This window comes from Ranitomeya imitator, chromosome 6 (assembly GCF_032444005.1).
Source record: "Ranitomeya imitator isolate aRanImi1 chromosome 6, aRanImi1.pri, whole genome shotgun sequence".
Taxonomy (NCBI): Eukaryota; Metazoa; Chordata; class Amphibia; order Anura; family Dendrobatidae; genus Ranitomeya; species Ranitomeya imitator.
The window spans coordinates 447187626-447206003 of record NC_091287.1 but is presented as its reverse complement, the minus strand read 5'-3'; the positions used below and the strand labels follow the sequence as shown (position 1 = coordinate 447206003).

The 18378-nt window shown below is 40.5% G+C and overlaps 1 protein-coding gene across 2 annotated transcripts in view; it reads right to left on the bottom strand.

Annotated features, from left to right (window-relative positions):
• Positions 1 to 5624: 5624 nt before the first annotated feature.
• DNAJC5B (DnaJ heat shock protein family (Hsp40) member C5 beta) overlaps positions 5625 to 18378 on the bottom strand; it is a 284887-nt gene continuing 272133 nt past the window's right edge. For both annotated transcript variants that reach the window (XM_069731420.1, XM_069731422.1), the window contains one exon: positions 5625 to 5837. In XM_069731420.1, coding sequence (XP_069587521.1) covers positions 5743 to 5837 — 95 coding nt within the window. In that variant the 3' untranslated portion in view covers positions 5625 to 5742. The remainder of the gene's footprint in view (positions 5838 to 18378) is intronic.

Here is an 18378-nt window from a genome sequence, read left to right as displayed (position 1 = left end):
ACTGGATTTATGTAATGTTATGAACTAATAAAAAGGAAATATTTTAGGTATTAGGATGTCCAACATTTTTTACTTTGTTGGTGTTTTCATAGTCACACATGCACTTGGACATAAGGGTACCGTCACACAGTGGCATTTTGATCGCTACGACGGCACGATTCGTGACGTTCCAGCAATATCCTTACGATCTCGCTGTGTCTGACACGCTCCTGCGATCAGGGACCCCGCTGAGAATCGTATGTCGTAGCAGATCGTTTGAAACTTTCTTTCGTCGCTGGATCTCCCGCTGACATCGCTGAATCGGCGTGTGTGACACCGATTCAGCGATGTCTTCACTGGTAACCAGGGTAAACATCGGGTTACTAAGCGCAGGGCCGCGCTTAGTAACCCGATGTTTACCCTGGTTACCATCGTAAAAGTAAAAAAAACAAACACTACATACTTACATTCTGCTGTCTGTCCCCGGCGCTGTGCTTCTCTGCACTCCTCCTGCATCCTGTGTCAGCGCTGGCCAGCCGGAAAGCAGAGCGGTGACGTCACCGCTGTGCTTTCCGGCCGCTGTGCTCACAGTCAGTGCAGGAAAGCAGAGCGCCGGGGACAGACAGCGGTAGGTAAGTATGTAGTGTTTGTTTTTTTTACTTTTACGATGGTAACCAGGGTAAACATCGTGTTACTAAGCGCGGCCCTGCGCTTAGTAACCCGATGTTTACCATGGTTACCAGGGGACTTCGGGATCGTTGGTCGCTGGAGAGCTGTCTGTGTGACAGCTCTCCGGCGACCAAACAGCAACGCTGCAGCGATCGACATCGTTGTCGTATTGCTGCAGCGTCGTTTCAGTGTGACGGTACCCTAAGGAGAACCTGTCATCTGCATTTCATACCCCAAACAGATGGCATGTATCTAAAGGCATTTTAACCCCTTCAATACCTTTTGTATTTTTCCGTCACTATAGCCATAGGAGGGCTTGTTTTTTTTTGTGAGATAAGTTTTACTTTTGAATGACACCATTAGTTTTACCATATAGTGTACTGGAAAACGGAAAAAAATTCCAAATGAGGTGGAATTGCAAAAAAGCGCATTTCCACAATTTTTTTTATTATTTACTTATTATGTTTACTAAATGCTTAAATTGACCTGCCATTATGGTTCTCTAGGTCATTATGAGTTTATAGATACCAAACATGTATAGGTTCTTTTTTTATTTAAAATTCCAAAATTTGTAGTGTCTTTTTTGTGATCTGGGGCTGGTTGAGGGCTAATTATTTTTTTGAGCTGATGTCTTAATTGATACAATTTTGGGGTAGAGATGATGTTTCAGCAAGCTGTTATTGCATTTTATTGCAACATTGTGACCAAAAAAAAGTAGTTTTGATTTTTTTTTCATTACACTGTTTACCGATCGGATTTACTTTATAACAACTTGATAGATCAAGTGTTTCTGAACACAGCGATACCAAATATGTGTATTTTTGACTTTTTTTTATTTGTTTATTTTGAAGGGGGTAATTTTAACTTTTACATTAAAAAAAAAAAAACATTTTTTTTACTTGCTTCAATAGTCCCCTTAGGAGACTTAAAGCTGTGATCTTCCAATTGCTTGTGCTACACATAGCAAAGCTCCAGACCTGCTAAGGGTAGCAGAAGTCACAACTTATGATCGCCGGTCATGCGCTGATGTTCATAGGAGATGTACAATCACAAGCACGGGAGTCTTCTACAGATCCCTGGCTGTCATGACAACCTATCTGCACCCCGCAATCACGTTACAGGGGCGCCGATGGGCAGATCTTATGATGTCTTTCCAGTGTGATCGAATTAAATGCCGCGGCATTTAACATGTTAACAACTGCAGGTGGATCACAATTCCACTCACGGCTGTTAGACGCAGATGACAGCTGATAAATTTAGCTGTCTTGTGATGGGAAAGATGCAGGCTCAGTGACAGAGCCCGCATCAAAGAGAAGGAGACAACTTTTGATTTACATACAGTATACGTCCAAGGTAATAAAGAGGTTAATGCTGACAAAATACTTTTCTTCTAGTAATGCATTTTGCTTATTTGGAAAAATCCATAGTTGAAATTGTATGTTAAAGAGCTACAAGTGCAGTGGGCGGGCACTGCACTTACCAAATCAACCGATGTCTCTCTGTCACGGGGCTACCGCGACAGAGAGGTTCCAGAGAACCGCAGCACTCTGGGCCTCGTTCACACATGATGAACAGAAGCTCTTCTCCTGAATTCTGACCTGGCTGTCTTGTGCCAGCAGGGCAGGAGTTAAACCTTGTTACTGAAGTTACTGAGAGGTATGTCTCCCAGCTGATTTGGTTTTGGTAATCTCCGCTCCTATATAGACTCAGCTTTGTCTACAACTGTTGTCAGTAATCAGTTCTGCTGCCTGGCTTGGAGTGAGAAGGAGCGTGGTATTAGGAGCTTGGAGGTTTATTTACAGAGATTGGTGTCTGCTGTTTTGGTTGCATGTTAAACCTGTTTTCCTTCCTAGTTTTTTCCTTCTCTTCCCTTCTCTGTGTTTCCTCTGTGGTTGTGTGAGCATTTGGTGAGTTTGAGACTTTTAATTACCTTGTCTGTATACCCTGTTTAATTGTCGTATTTACACACTGGTGCAGTTCACCTCCCTTGGGGGGAGAGGGGGCCACTGATAGGGCCTGTACAGGAGGCAGGGATACGCTGGCGGCTCAGGCCTCCTAACCATTATAGGTACCCCTGAGATAAGGGAAAGCCAGGGCCCCATTATAGTGGCAGGGACAGGTGCGGGTCCCAGTACGCCGTCCTGCCCCTTTATTGCTGTTAACGGCATGACACTCTCCCTATTCCCCGCTGGATGCCTACCTCCTGTCTCTAGGTCATTCATGTTTCATTGAACTGTCAGTCAGAGACAGCAAGTAGGCAATTGGTTTGGAAAAGGCAGAGAGGCAGGAGAGCTGTAAACGTAGAGCCCATCCCACTGCACTTGCAATTCATTACCATACAATTTCAACAATGGATTTCTCTTAAACAGCAAAATTGATTTCTACAAGAAAGGTAAGGATATAATTAGCATTAAAGCGACTTTATATACATGCCCTAAGTTTGAGGTATAAAATATCAGTGACAGCCTCTCTTTAAAGTACCATTCCTGAGTTTTATTTCTATTATTGCCCCCCCTCCAAATTTGCAATCAGTGATTTGTGTATAATGCGTGAATTAAAATACTTTCCAATTGCAGTTTCCAGTCCTGCTAGTATCCTCTTCTGCATAATGATACAGCAAAATTACATTAGACACATAACATTGGACAGAGAAAATCTCCGCACAACACAGCTATGTTCAGCTAATGAGAAATGAGCAAACTTCATGAAGTAAAAGCTATAGCAGAAGTCTAAATGTATTATGTTTCTTTGCTAGTTCAAGACTAGAATTTCCCTCCAGTGAGGCAGCTCTTGTTTACCCCAATGCTCTTTTATAAAAAAAAAAGAGTGATATACTGTAGGACTGATTTTCTCCTCTTTTATTTGTAATGTTGCCATTTTCACACCACCCACAAGGAAGAAGAAACCTAAGCTGGGGAACTTTACTCTCCAGGGGCTCCATAGCAGCTGCATGAGCTGCCTCTTGATATGACTCTATAAGCATATTCTCACAGATTATATAAAAGCCAGGGGGAGGTAATAAACCTGCACACCACAGGTACCTATTCAGACTAGGACATCCCTATCCTAGCCCTGATTTGTCTGTCTCAAGGTGTTTGGCACCCTAAGGCTGCCGTCACACTAGCAGTATTTGGTCAGTATTTTACATCAGTATTTGTAAGACAACACCAGGAGTGGGTGATAAATGCAGAAGTGGTGCATATGTTTCTATTACACTTTTCCTCTAATTGTCCCACTCCTGGTTTTGGCTTACAAATACTGATGTAAAATACTGACCAAATACTGCTAGTGTGACGGCAGCCTAAGATTGTGTAATGGTGCCCCCACTCAATATCATCTGACCCTGAGTGTCTGTACCTACACCCTAAACTACAGACAGTGTGTACTCTAAAATAACAACAGAAAGTAGTACACACAAGCAGAGGATGTGGAAAAAGGCTAAGGATGTGTTCAGATAGTGACACAGGAAAGACGGAAGAAAATAAAAATAAGCAAACAACAAACGGAATAAGTAGAAAACCTCTCAAACCCTAAAAGCAAAAGAAAGGAAAGGATACTGGGGAGGAAGACACACAAGTAATGTATTAAAAGCAGCATAGATTAGAAAGGTAAGATAATCACTAGCTGCAAAGCTGGGTCTCCAAACATTATCAATCTTGGAAGATAGCCAGCAAGGACTGCAACTGCCAGGAGAGTATAATCAGCCCTTTCCCCAGATATGATAGGACAATCCAAAATGAGGAAGGAAAAACACAAAAGCAAGAGCATTATCAGCAGTTGGACAGAGACAACACAGGCTGTGATCCAACAGGAAGGAAAAGCGCAATCCTGGAGATCAGATGTAGTATGTACTCTGTGCATGCCATTATTTACAGGCTGAACAGTTTTGCAGTTAGTTATACAGTCACCAGTTGTACTTCTGTAATTCAGAGTGTAATCAAGTGGAAGCATATGAATGTTACTCCAAATGAGCAACATCCTGGGACTGTAACATCATTCAGGCAAGGTTGATATCATCAGCATAATATCTGATATTAGCTGGTTTGAAGGGGCCAGGGAGCGGTATGCAAGTGCAATAAAGTACCCCCCATGGATGGACCCAGGAAGGAAGAAAATATGGATTTGTGTTCACATTCTTGCGGTCGACTGTTAAGTACAGGAAAGCATGCTTGTTTTACCTTTTGTTTTTTATAGCTGTTTTTTCAACTTTTGTTTTTAATGCCTTAAACTTTAATGGTTTTATCTTGTTGTGCTAAAGAATTTAAGCGTCTTCATAAAAACTAAGTGATAGTTAAAAGAGTTGTCCAGGATTTTTACCTTGATGGCCTATCTTTAGAATAAGTTAGCAATATCTCATCGATGGGGTTGTGCCATGGGGCACCCCTACCAATCAGCTGCTCCCGGTGCCAGCGGTTGCCAGATGTGCTGATTTGTGGAACTGTGCACAGTTCCATCAACGTAATAGTGGCCACATGTTAATGAGGATATGCAGTACTTGGCCGCTACCACTATGCAGCTGACAAAGCTGTGCTGAGCCGCTCTGCAATTCAGCATATCTGGCCACTGCTGACACTGGGAACAGCTGACTGCTGGGAGTGCCGGAGGGCTTGTACACCCATCAATCAGGTATCATCCCACCTATCCTTATGATAGGCCATCAACATAAAAGACCCGCTTAACCCCCTTCATTACATTCACTGTATATGTACGGCACTTGTCGGAAGTAGCTGTAAGGGGCGGATTCCCGCAGAGAGCCTGCCCCATATCCGGTAGGTGATGACTGTGTATTACAGCCAGAGCCTGCCCCTAACAATTTCGAAAGCAGCTGTGTTGTAGAGTGACATGGACTCCTTATAGTCAACTGCCCATTTCACGGACGCTGGGTGAGGGCCCTGACCATGACAAGAGTGTATTTCAAAAAGACCCTGCAGACAATTCAGTTTAATTGTACATGTAATGCATTTATTATTCAAGAGACCCTTATAGTAAAAATTCATCCATATTACATATGTGCATCTAAAACTATATAATGTCTGTTTAGAGTGATTTTTATAACTTGTTGTAGTAACATAATTGCGGTCCTGCTTTTACTGTTTAGGAATCCGTTTGGTAAGTACGACGATTGTCTCCGATCAGCTGCGTTTTCTCATTTGAATTTGTTGGTTGCATTAAAATAGGAGTTTGACCATCTAAGACAAAAATAACAGAAAACTAAAATTAATATTAAATACTTTATGGGGTTTTTTTTTTAAAGAAACTAGAATGATGAGCGTATACAGTATTTATTAAAGATATTACAGTGAATAAGAAGTGGAGTAATTATATATAAGCCATACATTTTATCACAGTATTAGATATCACCAAATCGTAAATTTGTCAGAATCCACCAGAAACCTTTAAAGAGGTTGTCCACTACTTTTACATTGATGACCAAATCTTAGGAGGGGTCATCATCAATGTATGATCGGCCGGGGTCTGACACCTGGCACTCCCACCAATCAGCACCGTCTACTTGTAGTGGCCACCGCACAGTTCTTCACAGTATCAAGCCCTGGCCACTACTCATCCCCCTGGAGGGGTGACTGGAGGAGATCTCCTCAATAGAGAAAGGTACTGGATTCTAATGTTAACTACCTCATCTACATACATATATATATATATATATATATATATATATATATATATATACTAGATGGCAGCCCGATTCTAAAGAATCGGGAGTCTAGAATCCATATATACTTTATTTATTCAAATGTAAGAATAATACAATTAATAAATAATAGTAAGAAAGAACAAAAATAATAGGCAGTATATGGAGAAAACACCAAACAAAAGTTCAAAATTGGTGTGAAAATGTCACTGAACCACTTCACAACTAAATATATATAGTTTTGGTAAATGGTATTATCATTTTTTTGACGAAATTCGGCAGGAGCTTGAAGAGCAACGTCACTGGGCCCGCCTCCACGCAGTAGAAACTTGCTGTGAGGTAAAAATTCAAAAATCACACCAAAATGGCGGGCGGAGTGTGTCACAGTATGGCACGTTTCTGATTGGTCGCTCGCAGCAGGCGGCAACCAATCAGACACTGGACACTGTTGACGTCACTTATCTCCGGACATTAGCTCCGGACATTAGCTCCGGACATTAGCTCCGGACATTATCTCCGGACATTATCTCCGCACATTAGCTCCGGACATTAGCTCCGGACATTAGCTCCGGACAAAGCCACGGAAGTTGGCACAAATTGCAGGAAGTAGTATTCTAGGCAATTAATCTCCGGACATTAGCTCCGGACATTAGCTCCGGACATTAGCTCCGGACAAAGCCACGGAAGTTGGCACAAATTGCAGGAAGTAGTATTCTAGGCAATTATATATTATATATATATATATATATATATATATATATATTATATATATATATATATTACAGTGGGTACGGCAAGTATTCAGACCCCTTTAATTATTTCACTCTGTTTCATTGCAGCCATTTGGTAAATTCAAAAAATGTCATTTTTTTCTCATTAATGTACACTCTACACCCCATCTTGACTGAAAAAAAACAGAGATGTAGATATTTTTGCATATTTATTAAAAAAGAAAAACTGAAATATCAAATGGTCATAAGTATTCAGACCCATTGCTCAGTATTGAGTAGAAGCACCCTTTTGATCTGGTACAGCCATGAATCTTCTTGGTAATGATGCAAGTTTTTCACACCTGGATTTGGGGATCCTCTGCCATTCTTCCTTGCAGATCCTCTCCAGTTCTGTCAGGTTGGATGGTGAACGTTGGCGGACAGCCATTTTCAGGTATCTCCAGAGATGCCCAATTGGGTTTAGGTCAGGGCTCTGGCTAAGCCAGTCAAGAAAGGTCACAGAGTTGTTCTGAAGCCAATCCTTTGTTATTTTGGCTGTGTACTTAGGGTCATTATCTTGTTAGAAGGTGACCCTTCGGCCAAATCTGAGGTCCGGAGCACTCTAGAAGAGGTTTTCATCCAGTATATCTCTGTACTTGGCTGCATTCATGTTTCTTTCAATGGCAACTAGTCATCCTGTCCCTGAAGCTGAAAAACACCATGCTGCTATCACCATGTTTCACTGTTGGGATTGCATTGGGCAGATGATGAGCAGTGTCTGGTTTTCTCCGCACATATCGCTTAGAGTTATCATCAAAAAGTTCTATCTTTGTCTCAGACCAGAGAATCTTATTTCTCATAGTCTGGGAGTCCTTCATGTGTTTTTAGCAAACTCTATGTGGGCTTTCATATGTCTTGCACTGAGAAGAGGCTTCCGTTGGGCCACTCTGCCATAAGGCCCAACTGTTGGAGGGCTGTAGTGATAGTTGACTTTGTGGAACTTTCTCCCATCTCCCTACTGCATCTCTGGAGCTCAGCCACAGTGATATTGGGGTTCTTCTTTACCTCTCTCATCAAGGCTCTCTCCCACGATTGCTCAGTTTGGCCGGATGTCTAGGTCTAGGAAAATTTCTGGTGGTCCCAATCTTCTTCCATTTAAAGGGAACCTGTCATCCCTTTTTTTGATTTGAGATAAAAAATATGGTTCAATTGTGCCTGAGCTCTGCTTTATAGCATGCGCCGGCATTTTCCATGACGTTCCATGCCTCGGAAGTCTTGCTATGCAAGGGGGCATAGAACGTAGTGAAAAATGTGGGCGCATGCGCAATAGTGATATTATGCTTTGACCACAGTTGGGCAAAGCATACTGCGCAGGCGCTGGAGGTCAATTCAATGCGCACGCACAGAAACTGTACAGGATCTGTGCTACTCACAGATCTCGTTACATCAAGCACGCCGAGAAGCGGAGGAGAGACGGCGAATAGGCCCCACCCATCGGACCGGGCTCATTTACATATGAAAACAGAGAGATTACAAAGGTATTTTAGAAGCAAAGGTTGGGAATCGGGGGAAATGAAAGGTACTGCTGTAAAGCAGAGCTCAGGCACAATTGAACCATATTTTTTGTCTCAAATCGAAAAAAAGGGGTGACAGGTTCCCTTTAAGGATTATAGAGGCCTATGCGCTGTGAGGAACCTTGAGTACTGCAGAAATTCTTTTGTATCTCCAAGTTAACATCGAAGCCATGACTGTGGAACTGGACCCTTGCTCATTTTAGGCTTCCAATCTTGAAAAATGGCCTGAGCTCGCCACTGCCACCTTGGAGATCTTGTTGTGCCCCGCAGCCAGTGTTCTCTCTGAACGTGTGTTCAGCACTGCTGGTGGTGTGCTGACAGATAAGCGCACGCGGCTCTCCAGTGACAATGTAGACAGACTAACGTTCATCAAGATGAGCAAATCCTGGATCCGCAAGGACTTTTCTACCCCTGTGTCATCTTGGGGAGACTAAAAGCTTGATGATTTTTAAAATCACCTCACCAATCGTTTTAAAAAACTCTGGCGAAATTGATGCCACTTAAATGGTGTCTGTGACTGAATTTTTGGAAAAAATGGAGACTCTTTTATTTAGTCCCCTTGCTGAGTTTTACATGACATTGCCATCATCAATTCCAGGTGGGTGGGGTCGTCTGCAGAATTGTTTCCTCATACTATGGGCTGGGATTCAGAGGTCTGCTCCAAAGCTTCAGTGTCTGCTAGTCAGCAGAGTAGCCCAGCCACACACCACCTGTTTACCTAAGTACTATTTTTAATGGCATCTGGCCCAGGAAATACTTTTGGGCCTAGTAGAATTTCGTGCTACTCAGCAGCGTACCCCACCCATGAAGCAAGCTACACCGCCTGTTTACCTAACTACTATTTTGTAATGGCATCTAGCCCAGGAAATCCTTTTGGGCCTAGTAGAACTTGGTGCAACTCAGCAACGTACCCCACCCATGAAGCAAGCTACACCGCCTGTTTACCTAACTACTATTTTTTAACGGTATCTAGCCCAGGAAATCCTTTTGGGCCTAGTAGAATTTGGTGCTACTCAGCAGCGTACCCCACCCATGAAGCAAGCTACACCGCCTGTTTACCTAAGTACTATTTTTTTACGGCATTTGGCCCAGGAAATCTATTGGGCCTAGTAGCAAATTCTACTACTCAGCAGAGTACCCCACCCATGAAGCAAGCTACACCGCCTTCTTTCTTTCTCAATCTAACCCCTCGGTTCTGGGGTGTCCACTCTCCCTCCAGCTCTCTCCTTCTCACAGGTGGACTATCACGTGTTTTAACACTGTGGCGAATCTTTTGGGCCCAGGCATAAGAAGTCGTCAAGGTAATGGATAATGATAATATGTGCCGCCTTGCAAACTTCCATGATGACACATTCGATGAAGCAACTAAATCCCATGGGTTGCTCCATATCCTGCTCACTATTTGAGGCAAACAGCGATCTATGTAGTATGCTCTTTCACAGAAGCAGCCCAATGGGAGGACACTATTTGGAGGCACAGGTAGTAACCGGAACGCCCCCTCAATGTCTGTTTTGGCCATTAGGGTGCCCCTTACCAACTTCTTGACCCGCCTGATTGCCTCAAAGGAGGTACAGTAGATAGTACTGTACTTGGTTCCGCGTTGATGTTGTCGTTTACTGACCTGCCCCTTGGATATGACAAATGGTGGATTATCTTTTGGCACAACTCCCAATGGGGGTACCACTACGTCTTCTAAGGAAAGTGTTCTGAATGGACCCGCCGCCATTCTACCTAAAGATATTTATTTTTTTATTTTTTTTGTCAAGACGTCTGAGTGTTGGTAGAGTGAGTTTACATTTTTACTCCAGCCTTTCTTGATTTTAGAAGGGCATGACATGCCTATATCTGTGTCTCCTCCTCCTTTTACTCCTCCACCTCTTTTCTTTTCGCATGACTATATGTAGTTGTGACTTTTCCATGTGTTTGTTGTGTCTTCTGAGCAGTTTGTCAGCTTTTGGACACCTTTTAAAGGTGCTTTCTATGTGTTTTCCATGTGTTTGTATGTGTTTGTGTTTGCCTGCCATTGGTTTCAATGGGGTTCGACGGTGTTCGTCGAACACGTCCCTGTTCGACGAACCGAACCGAACCCGAACACTAGGGAGGTGGCTCAACACTAAATATTACCATCATGCTATGGAAAAACACTCGACAGGGCTAAAATACTGTTTGTGTGAATGAGCAACCAATATGAAGTTTTATTAAAAAAAATGTACAAAAATAGCTAAGGTTATAAGTGGTGTGAACCACTTATAGGCTGCTCTGTTCACACGCAGAATTACTCATGTGAGGGGTCTTTGCACAGACTATATATGCTGTGTATGTAAACCAATTAATATACCACTATTGGTGGTCAACCAGGTGAACGATCACAACCTTAGCTATGATTAATAACTTTTTATAAACTTTTTATAAAACTTCATATTGGTTGCTTGTTTACATAAGTGGCCACTTGAGCAGTATTTTATCCATGTCACGTGTTTTTCCATAGCGGGGTGGTATTATTATATAATTTGTAGACATTTGGCATAAATGATGACTCATAGATTTGACTATAATCCTACAAAATCTCTGCTTTAGCAGAAAAGTACCCAAAAGAATTGATGCTGATGATGAATGTGCACTATATGTACATTTTAAGTATGGGACCCTTCTATTGGCACTTCTGCATACACCGCATGAAACTGTACGTATACAGTCCATAGAAAGTAAGTGACAGTCATGAAGCTATACAACATCTTTCTTTTCTTTCTACTCCTAAATAAGATATCATTGCAGCAAATCTCTTGCTGAGATGTGTTAGTGTATGTAATTACTTTTCGTTCACCATTATTGCTTTGTGGAATGAAATCTCAGCTTTGCACGTATATATTGCTTGGGACAATCTACACTGAAGTCTAAGCCCTGAAATATACACTTCTGAAGTATTTTTATAACATATTTGTGGAATAATTTAGTATATTGCTTTCTTTACATAGCATCAGATCTTTTTCTATCTCCTCCAGCATCAAATAGCTACACACGAGATAAGCCATATTTCTCAAGGATTTACAGACTTGCAAGTGACGTTTTTAAAATAATAGTGGCGTTTATTAATAATATGAAATATGGATTCAATTGATGACATCAGAGATATATTGCTTTTGAAATAGAATATCCTGTGATTCAAACACCTAGCAGTTTATAATGTGCTTTATCAGTCCAATACATTCTGGAAATAAAATGTACCTTACTCTATTCAAATCTATTGAACAAAAGTACTTTGCATATAATCAGTCACACTTGAAAAGCTCCCATTTGCATTTTGTGAAAAGGCCAGGCAGGGCAGGGACAAGGTATTTTGGTGCCTTTGGCAGATGAAGCTGATGATGCCCATCTCACACATGACCCCTTAGCCCCTATTTAAAGTAATGGGTCAAAGGCTAAGGTAACAGGACTAGAGATGGGCGACCCCCAACAGTAAAGTTTGGCGTCCGTATCGAACACCTACTGTTCGGGCACAGACACTTAACACAGACTTCAAACCGGGTATTTGTCACGCTGTCATGTGCTTGACAGCGTGGCAAACACTACTTGATATTGCCCACCCAGCCTAAAAATAGCAACCGGCAGCCCAGAAAAGGCTCATCTATCTGAGATACGCTATTTCTGGCGCTTTGCCCTGTAGCGGTGGAAAGTGGGGTTCATATTTGTGGAGTTGTTGTCACCTTTGTGTTGTCCGGTGACAAAAAGCCCACGGCTTAGTAATAGAGAGGTGTCTACAAGACACCTATCCATTATTAAACCGATTAATATATTGTAAATAAACACACAACAAGAATAAAGTCCTTAAATTGAAAGAATGACACAGACTCCTTTAATGATTCTAAATTAAATTATACTCATGTCATTGCCCATTCCTTTAAAGCCATTGTATCCTGTAATAAAACAAAAATAAGAAACAACCATATACCCCACCTGTCTTTCGTTCTGTCCCACACCGTAATCCATGTCTGGGGGTAAACAGTTTTCAACCTGGACGGTTGGAACTGCGGCTGTCTTACCTGCAGTAATGACAGCGTGGCAAACACTGGATGTTCGGGCCCCCATTCAAGTGAATGGAGTCCGGTTACTTTTCTGGTACCCGAACCCAAACTTTCTTTACCTGTTTGGCCGAACCCACCAGACCCAAACATCCAAGGGTCTGCCCATCTCTAAACAGGATTTCTAACGCACCCTTCCCCCTCCCATGGGTCAGGTAACAAGCTTTGACAATGACTTCCACTAGAATTGTTACCTGTTTCACCAAAAGATTTTAAAAAAAAGTGGTCTACTTTAGAGGTGAGCCTCTACAGGGAGTGTGTTTACAAAGTTAAATATGGCATCACTCATTGCTTTGCAGACCATTTACACGATCCCAAGGAAAAATATTCATCCCTGACATCCTATATTTTAAATGCCAAACCCAAGGACAGTCATGGAAACTAATATTGCTTAACTATAATGGGGGCTATTTTATTAATTTAAGCTGTGCGGCATTTGGCGGATATTCTAATGGAAGCTAAATAGATCCCATTATAAAGGGAAGGGATACGTATGATGGTTTTCATATCTGTCAAGCAACAAATGTAATTTGCAACAACACTGATGGTGGTTCCAGTGCCATATTCCTATATGGATAGTGATTCTGGGGACATTGTTATGTACTGATGGTGGTTCTGGTTTCGTATTCCTGTAATGATGGTAGTTGTGGTGACATCTTCACATCTGTATTCATGTACTATTGATGGATCTAATGATGCTTTCACGTAGTTAGGAGGCCACATACATATTAAACAGTCGGACAGTTTCAGCTGATTTAATTCAATATGTATGAGAGCGCTAATACCCCCATTTAAACATTAATTAAAAGTCAGCCAAATATGTCAATTTCAGCGGAATTGGCAGGCCATCTTATGTCTATGGGAGCCTCCCAATTCTTATCTACCAGGATTAGAATTCAATCTCTCAAACCTTTTATTCTAAATACTCTAATATCCTCCAAATGAGAGATGATTCAGGACCATGTGACCAGACCTGTCCACATGCCTCCCCAGATGAAACGCTTAATGGGAATCTGCAGGCAGGAACATCCCTCCTAAGCCGTCTATATAATCATGTAGGTCATAGGAAGTTCAATTAAAGATACTTTGATACCTGTGATCCAGTGTCTTATTGCAGATAAATCTACATATAATGACAAACAGTCTGTTCTCCTTATCATCATGTCTCACACTGGTAACTCCTTTCATTTAAAATAAGTTTTGGAGGCAGATTTTCAGGGAGATCTTGTCTGACCCATAGATCTTAAAAGCTCATTTACATATTAAGAAAAAAGTGGATTTCTTGGGAATAAGACATCAAATTGCAATTTCAAGGTATCATGTTATTCACATTCCTATGACCTACATGTCCATATAGATGGCTTAGGAGGTTTGACCCTATTGACAGATTCCCTTTGAGGATTGGGTAATTTTTATGATTTTTTATTTTTTTTCCCCTTTCATCCAAGAACCATAACTTTTTTTTTTTACTATTTTCCCCTAATGTGTGAGGGCTTGTTTTTTGCAGGAAGAGTTGTAGTTTTCAATTTTATCATTCATTTTCCCATATAATTTACTGAAAAACACAGACAAAATTCTAAGAGGGGTGAATTGGTGAAAAAAAGCAATGCCGCCTTTGTTTTTGGGGTTTTGTTTTTAAGGCACTCAATGTGCGGTAAAAATAACCCAGCATCATGATTCTTAATATCACTACAATTATGGTCATATCAAATTTATAATGTGTTTTTTATATTTAAGTGTCAGAAATTTGTAAACAATAAAACTATGGTTGTGTCTCCATTTTCTAAGATCCATAACTTTCTTGCTCTTCCATTGATGGACCTGTGTAAGGTCCATTATTATTTATCTTTTTGAGTAACATTAAATTTTCATAGCTTTTTAGGGAATTGCAGTGACTGAAAAATGCCGATTCTTGAGCAATTATGCATCTTTTAACACGGTCTATAAGAAATAGGGGCAATACACCACAACACTAATAGATATAATCACAAGCCAAAATATATCAGTTGGGAAAAAAGGAGGTTCAATTGCTTAAGTATTTAAAAATTTAATTTTTAATGAGTTAAAAATTTAAAAACGTTTTTTAAAATTCAAGCAAAAAGGACAGATGTAGTGCGCTGACAATGTGACCAAGTAAGTAAATATTGTATAGGTACTAGCAGCAATCACATAAATGAAATTAGTGTCATGTATTATATGAAACGAGCTCAGTACACTGTAGTAAGCCTATGTTATCCAAAGCATGTTGTGTATTCAGTTTTTAAAAATAAAGTGCAGAAATTCAAATGCAAATATGACTCCTCATTGTCAATTTATAAAGTGCAAGTGCACAAATTGTAAAGTGGAAACCCAACTCACAATAGAAGTATTTTTGGTCTGGATAAGATACCGTATTTTTTCTGACCATAAGACGCACTTTTTTTCCTCCAAATTTGGGAGGAAAGTGTGGGTGTGTCTTATGGTAGGGATGTAACGTGGGGAGGGGCAGCAGCGAGTGGGATTGCACTGGGAGGCAGGAGGCAGAAAAATGTCCCTGCTGGGCTTTAGGAATCAGAGCTGGGGAAACCACATGGTCCCGATCATTAAAGTGCAGTGAATATTCATTAGCTGCTTCCCCGCCCACCTTTCAGCTGAGAGGTGAGCTGGGAGCAGCACATGAATACTCCTTCACATGGACACACATGGTTTCCCCAGCGTTGGATTCCTGCAGCAGCTGGGGAGACATGTGTGTCTGGTGGAGGAGGTAGCAGCAGGGGCCAGAGGAGACAAGGTCTCTGCATACCTGCCTGCTGGGTGCTGAGTGCTCTTACACAAGGACCTGTGTGATGTCAGGAGTGGGCGGGCTGGAGCATCACATGGCAGCACAGAGCCCTACCTCTTCTGATGTCATCACAGGTCCTGCAGACACCACACTACAATCTGCAAGCTTACTCCTGTGCTGTGGAGAGGCAACAAGAGGGAGCGCTCTGTGGTGTCATGGGATGCGATGCTCCAGCATTTTACCTCACCACAGTGTGGCTGGCTGCCACAATTAAAAGGTTAGTCACTACATCACACAATAAAGCACTCTGCCACTTCTGTGGTGAACTATAACTCCCAGCATGCCAAAGGATCTGCAAGACATGCTGGGAGTTATAGTTCTCCCAATGGGATCTCAAAGCAGCACTCCAGTGTTATTTTTCAGTGCTGGAGTGGAGCTTTAAATATAAGCCTTGTGCCCCTATTCTTATACTCACCCTCCAGCGTCTTCATACAGTACTTTACAGACACCACACTGGTCCCGCAGAACCATCTTCTACCCGCAGCTTCCAACATAATAACATACTATTATATATAATAACAACACATATAATAGTATGTTTATGTTATTAAATATTTTACCACCTTTTTTGCTTCAAATATTTTTTCCCTATTTTCCACCTCTAAAACCTAGGTGCGTCTTATAGTCCGGTGTGTCTTATAGTCCGATAAATACGTTAGTCTAAATTAATCCTATGATAGTTCATGATCTATAACATCACCATTCTGTAAGTGAGAAGGGGACATGAAGAGTCAAAAAGCTCATAGAGCATAGGAGACACATGAAAATAATACTGACAAAGCTTTTTGACTCTTCATGCCCCCTTCTCACTTACTGAATGGTGATGTTATACATCAAGAACTATCATAGGATTCCTTTAGATGCTTATCCAGACCAAAAATACTTCTATTGTGAGTTGGGTTTCTACTTTGCAATTTATGCACTTGCACTTTATAAATTAATTATGATAAGTCCTATATTTGCATTTGAATTTCTGCACTTCATTTTTTAAATCTCAACACACTGAACATGCTTTGGATAACATAGGTTTACTACAGTGTACTGGGCTCTTTTCATATAATACATGACACTGATTTCATTTATGTGATTGCTGCTAGTACCTATACAATATTTACGGTACTTACTTGGTCACATTGTCAGCGCACTACGTTTGTTCTTTTTGCTTGAATTTTTAAAAACTTTTTTAAAAATATTTGACTCATTAAAAATTATTTTTTTAAATACTTATGCAATTGAACCTCCTTTTTCCTCAACTGATATATTTGGGATTGTGAATATAAAGCAATTATGCATGCAGCCATGACCAATATGTACATTTTTTATTTCTTAGATTTCAATATTTATATTTGGGAAAAGAGGGGAGGTTTAAACTTTTTTTTATTTTTGTAAAATTAGTTTTGAATGTTTTTACATGTTTAAATAGTCCTAATAGGATTGACTATGCAATGTACTGCAATACTCTAATATAGGATATCTCACATGACAGACATTGGGACTTTCAAAAGGCCACTTACTTGCCATGATAATCAATTGGTAGTAGTACAAATGTGTTGCAAGAGTTAACATAATTTTCTCCACATACTGCAATACTGGAATGTACTGCCTTAAGGACTAAAAATGATAAAAAAAAATCTTTCAAAGTATAAAAAAAGTTTTAAAAAAAAAACCCTAAAAATTAAAATGAACCACTCATTTCTGCAATTAGAAAAGAAATGTAAAAAATAGAAAATATGCATATTTGGTATCACTACATCCTTAAAAGTCTGATCTATAAAAATATAACATAAACCAGAACTGTAGACACCATAATGAGAAAAAAATTAAACACTTTTTTCACACAAAGAACACCAGAAAAACAACAAAACAAAAGAAACAATAGAAGTATTGCATTTATTTTTCAAAATTTCAACATGCTTTGAATTTTTTTTAGCATTTTCCAATATATTGTATGGTAAAATGAACAGTGTCATTCAAAACTACAACTCATCTCACAAAAACTAAGTGCTCATATGGCTATGTTGATGGAAAAATAAAAAAAAATATGGCTTTTAAAAGAAGGGGAGGAAACAACAAAAGTGCAAAAAGACAAAAAAAATCAAGAAGAGGTTAAAGGAAATGAGCAACTAAGTTTAGTTGTCTCATAAACTTTGTATAATTTGTGAGTAGTAAACTGAACACTATTTTTTGTTCTTGTATCCTGGCTTAGCTTTGGATGACTGCAATCATTAAGATTTAATTTATCTCTTGGAGATATTACTTTGACCTATGAAGAAACAATTCTGCCAACACACTAGCAGGCATAAGTATCCGTGACACACATAGATGAATAGATGACTTCATTATATTAACAAAATTTCATGCAAACCTTCAAGAAATTTGGCTACTTCTATAAGATACTTTAGATCCAAAAAAGATAAAGACTCACGATGTTCCTTTATAGAAGTAAAAGTACAAAAAAACATGTAGAAAACAGGATTAAACAATACGATGTAGCCCGCACCTGCTTCTTTTACTTGTTTCATCATCTACAGACACAAATATATACCTATATATATAATCGTCTAAGGGGCACTTCCATGTGTCTGTTTGTCTGTCTGTCTGTCACGGAAATCCCGCGTGGCTGATTGGTCGCAGCAGCGATGGGCACAGTCCAGCTGCGAATTCACCCCTTCCTACTCTCTGTCAGTGCCCCCTCCAGTCAGTGCTCACACAGGGTTAATGGCTGCGTTACACCGCAGTCCGTTAATGCTGCGTTACACCGCAGTCTGTTAAAGGGAACCTGTCACCTGAATTTGGCGGGACTGGTTTTGGGTCATATGGGCGGAGTTTTCGGGTGTTTGATTCACCCTTTCCTTACCTGCTGGCTGCATGCTGGCCGAAATATTGGATTGAAGTT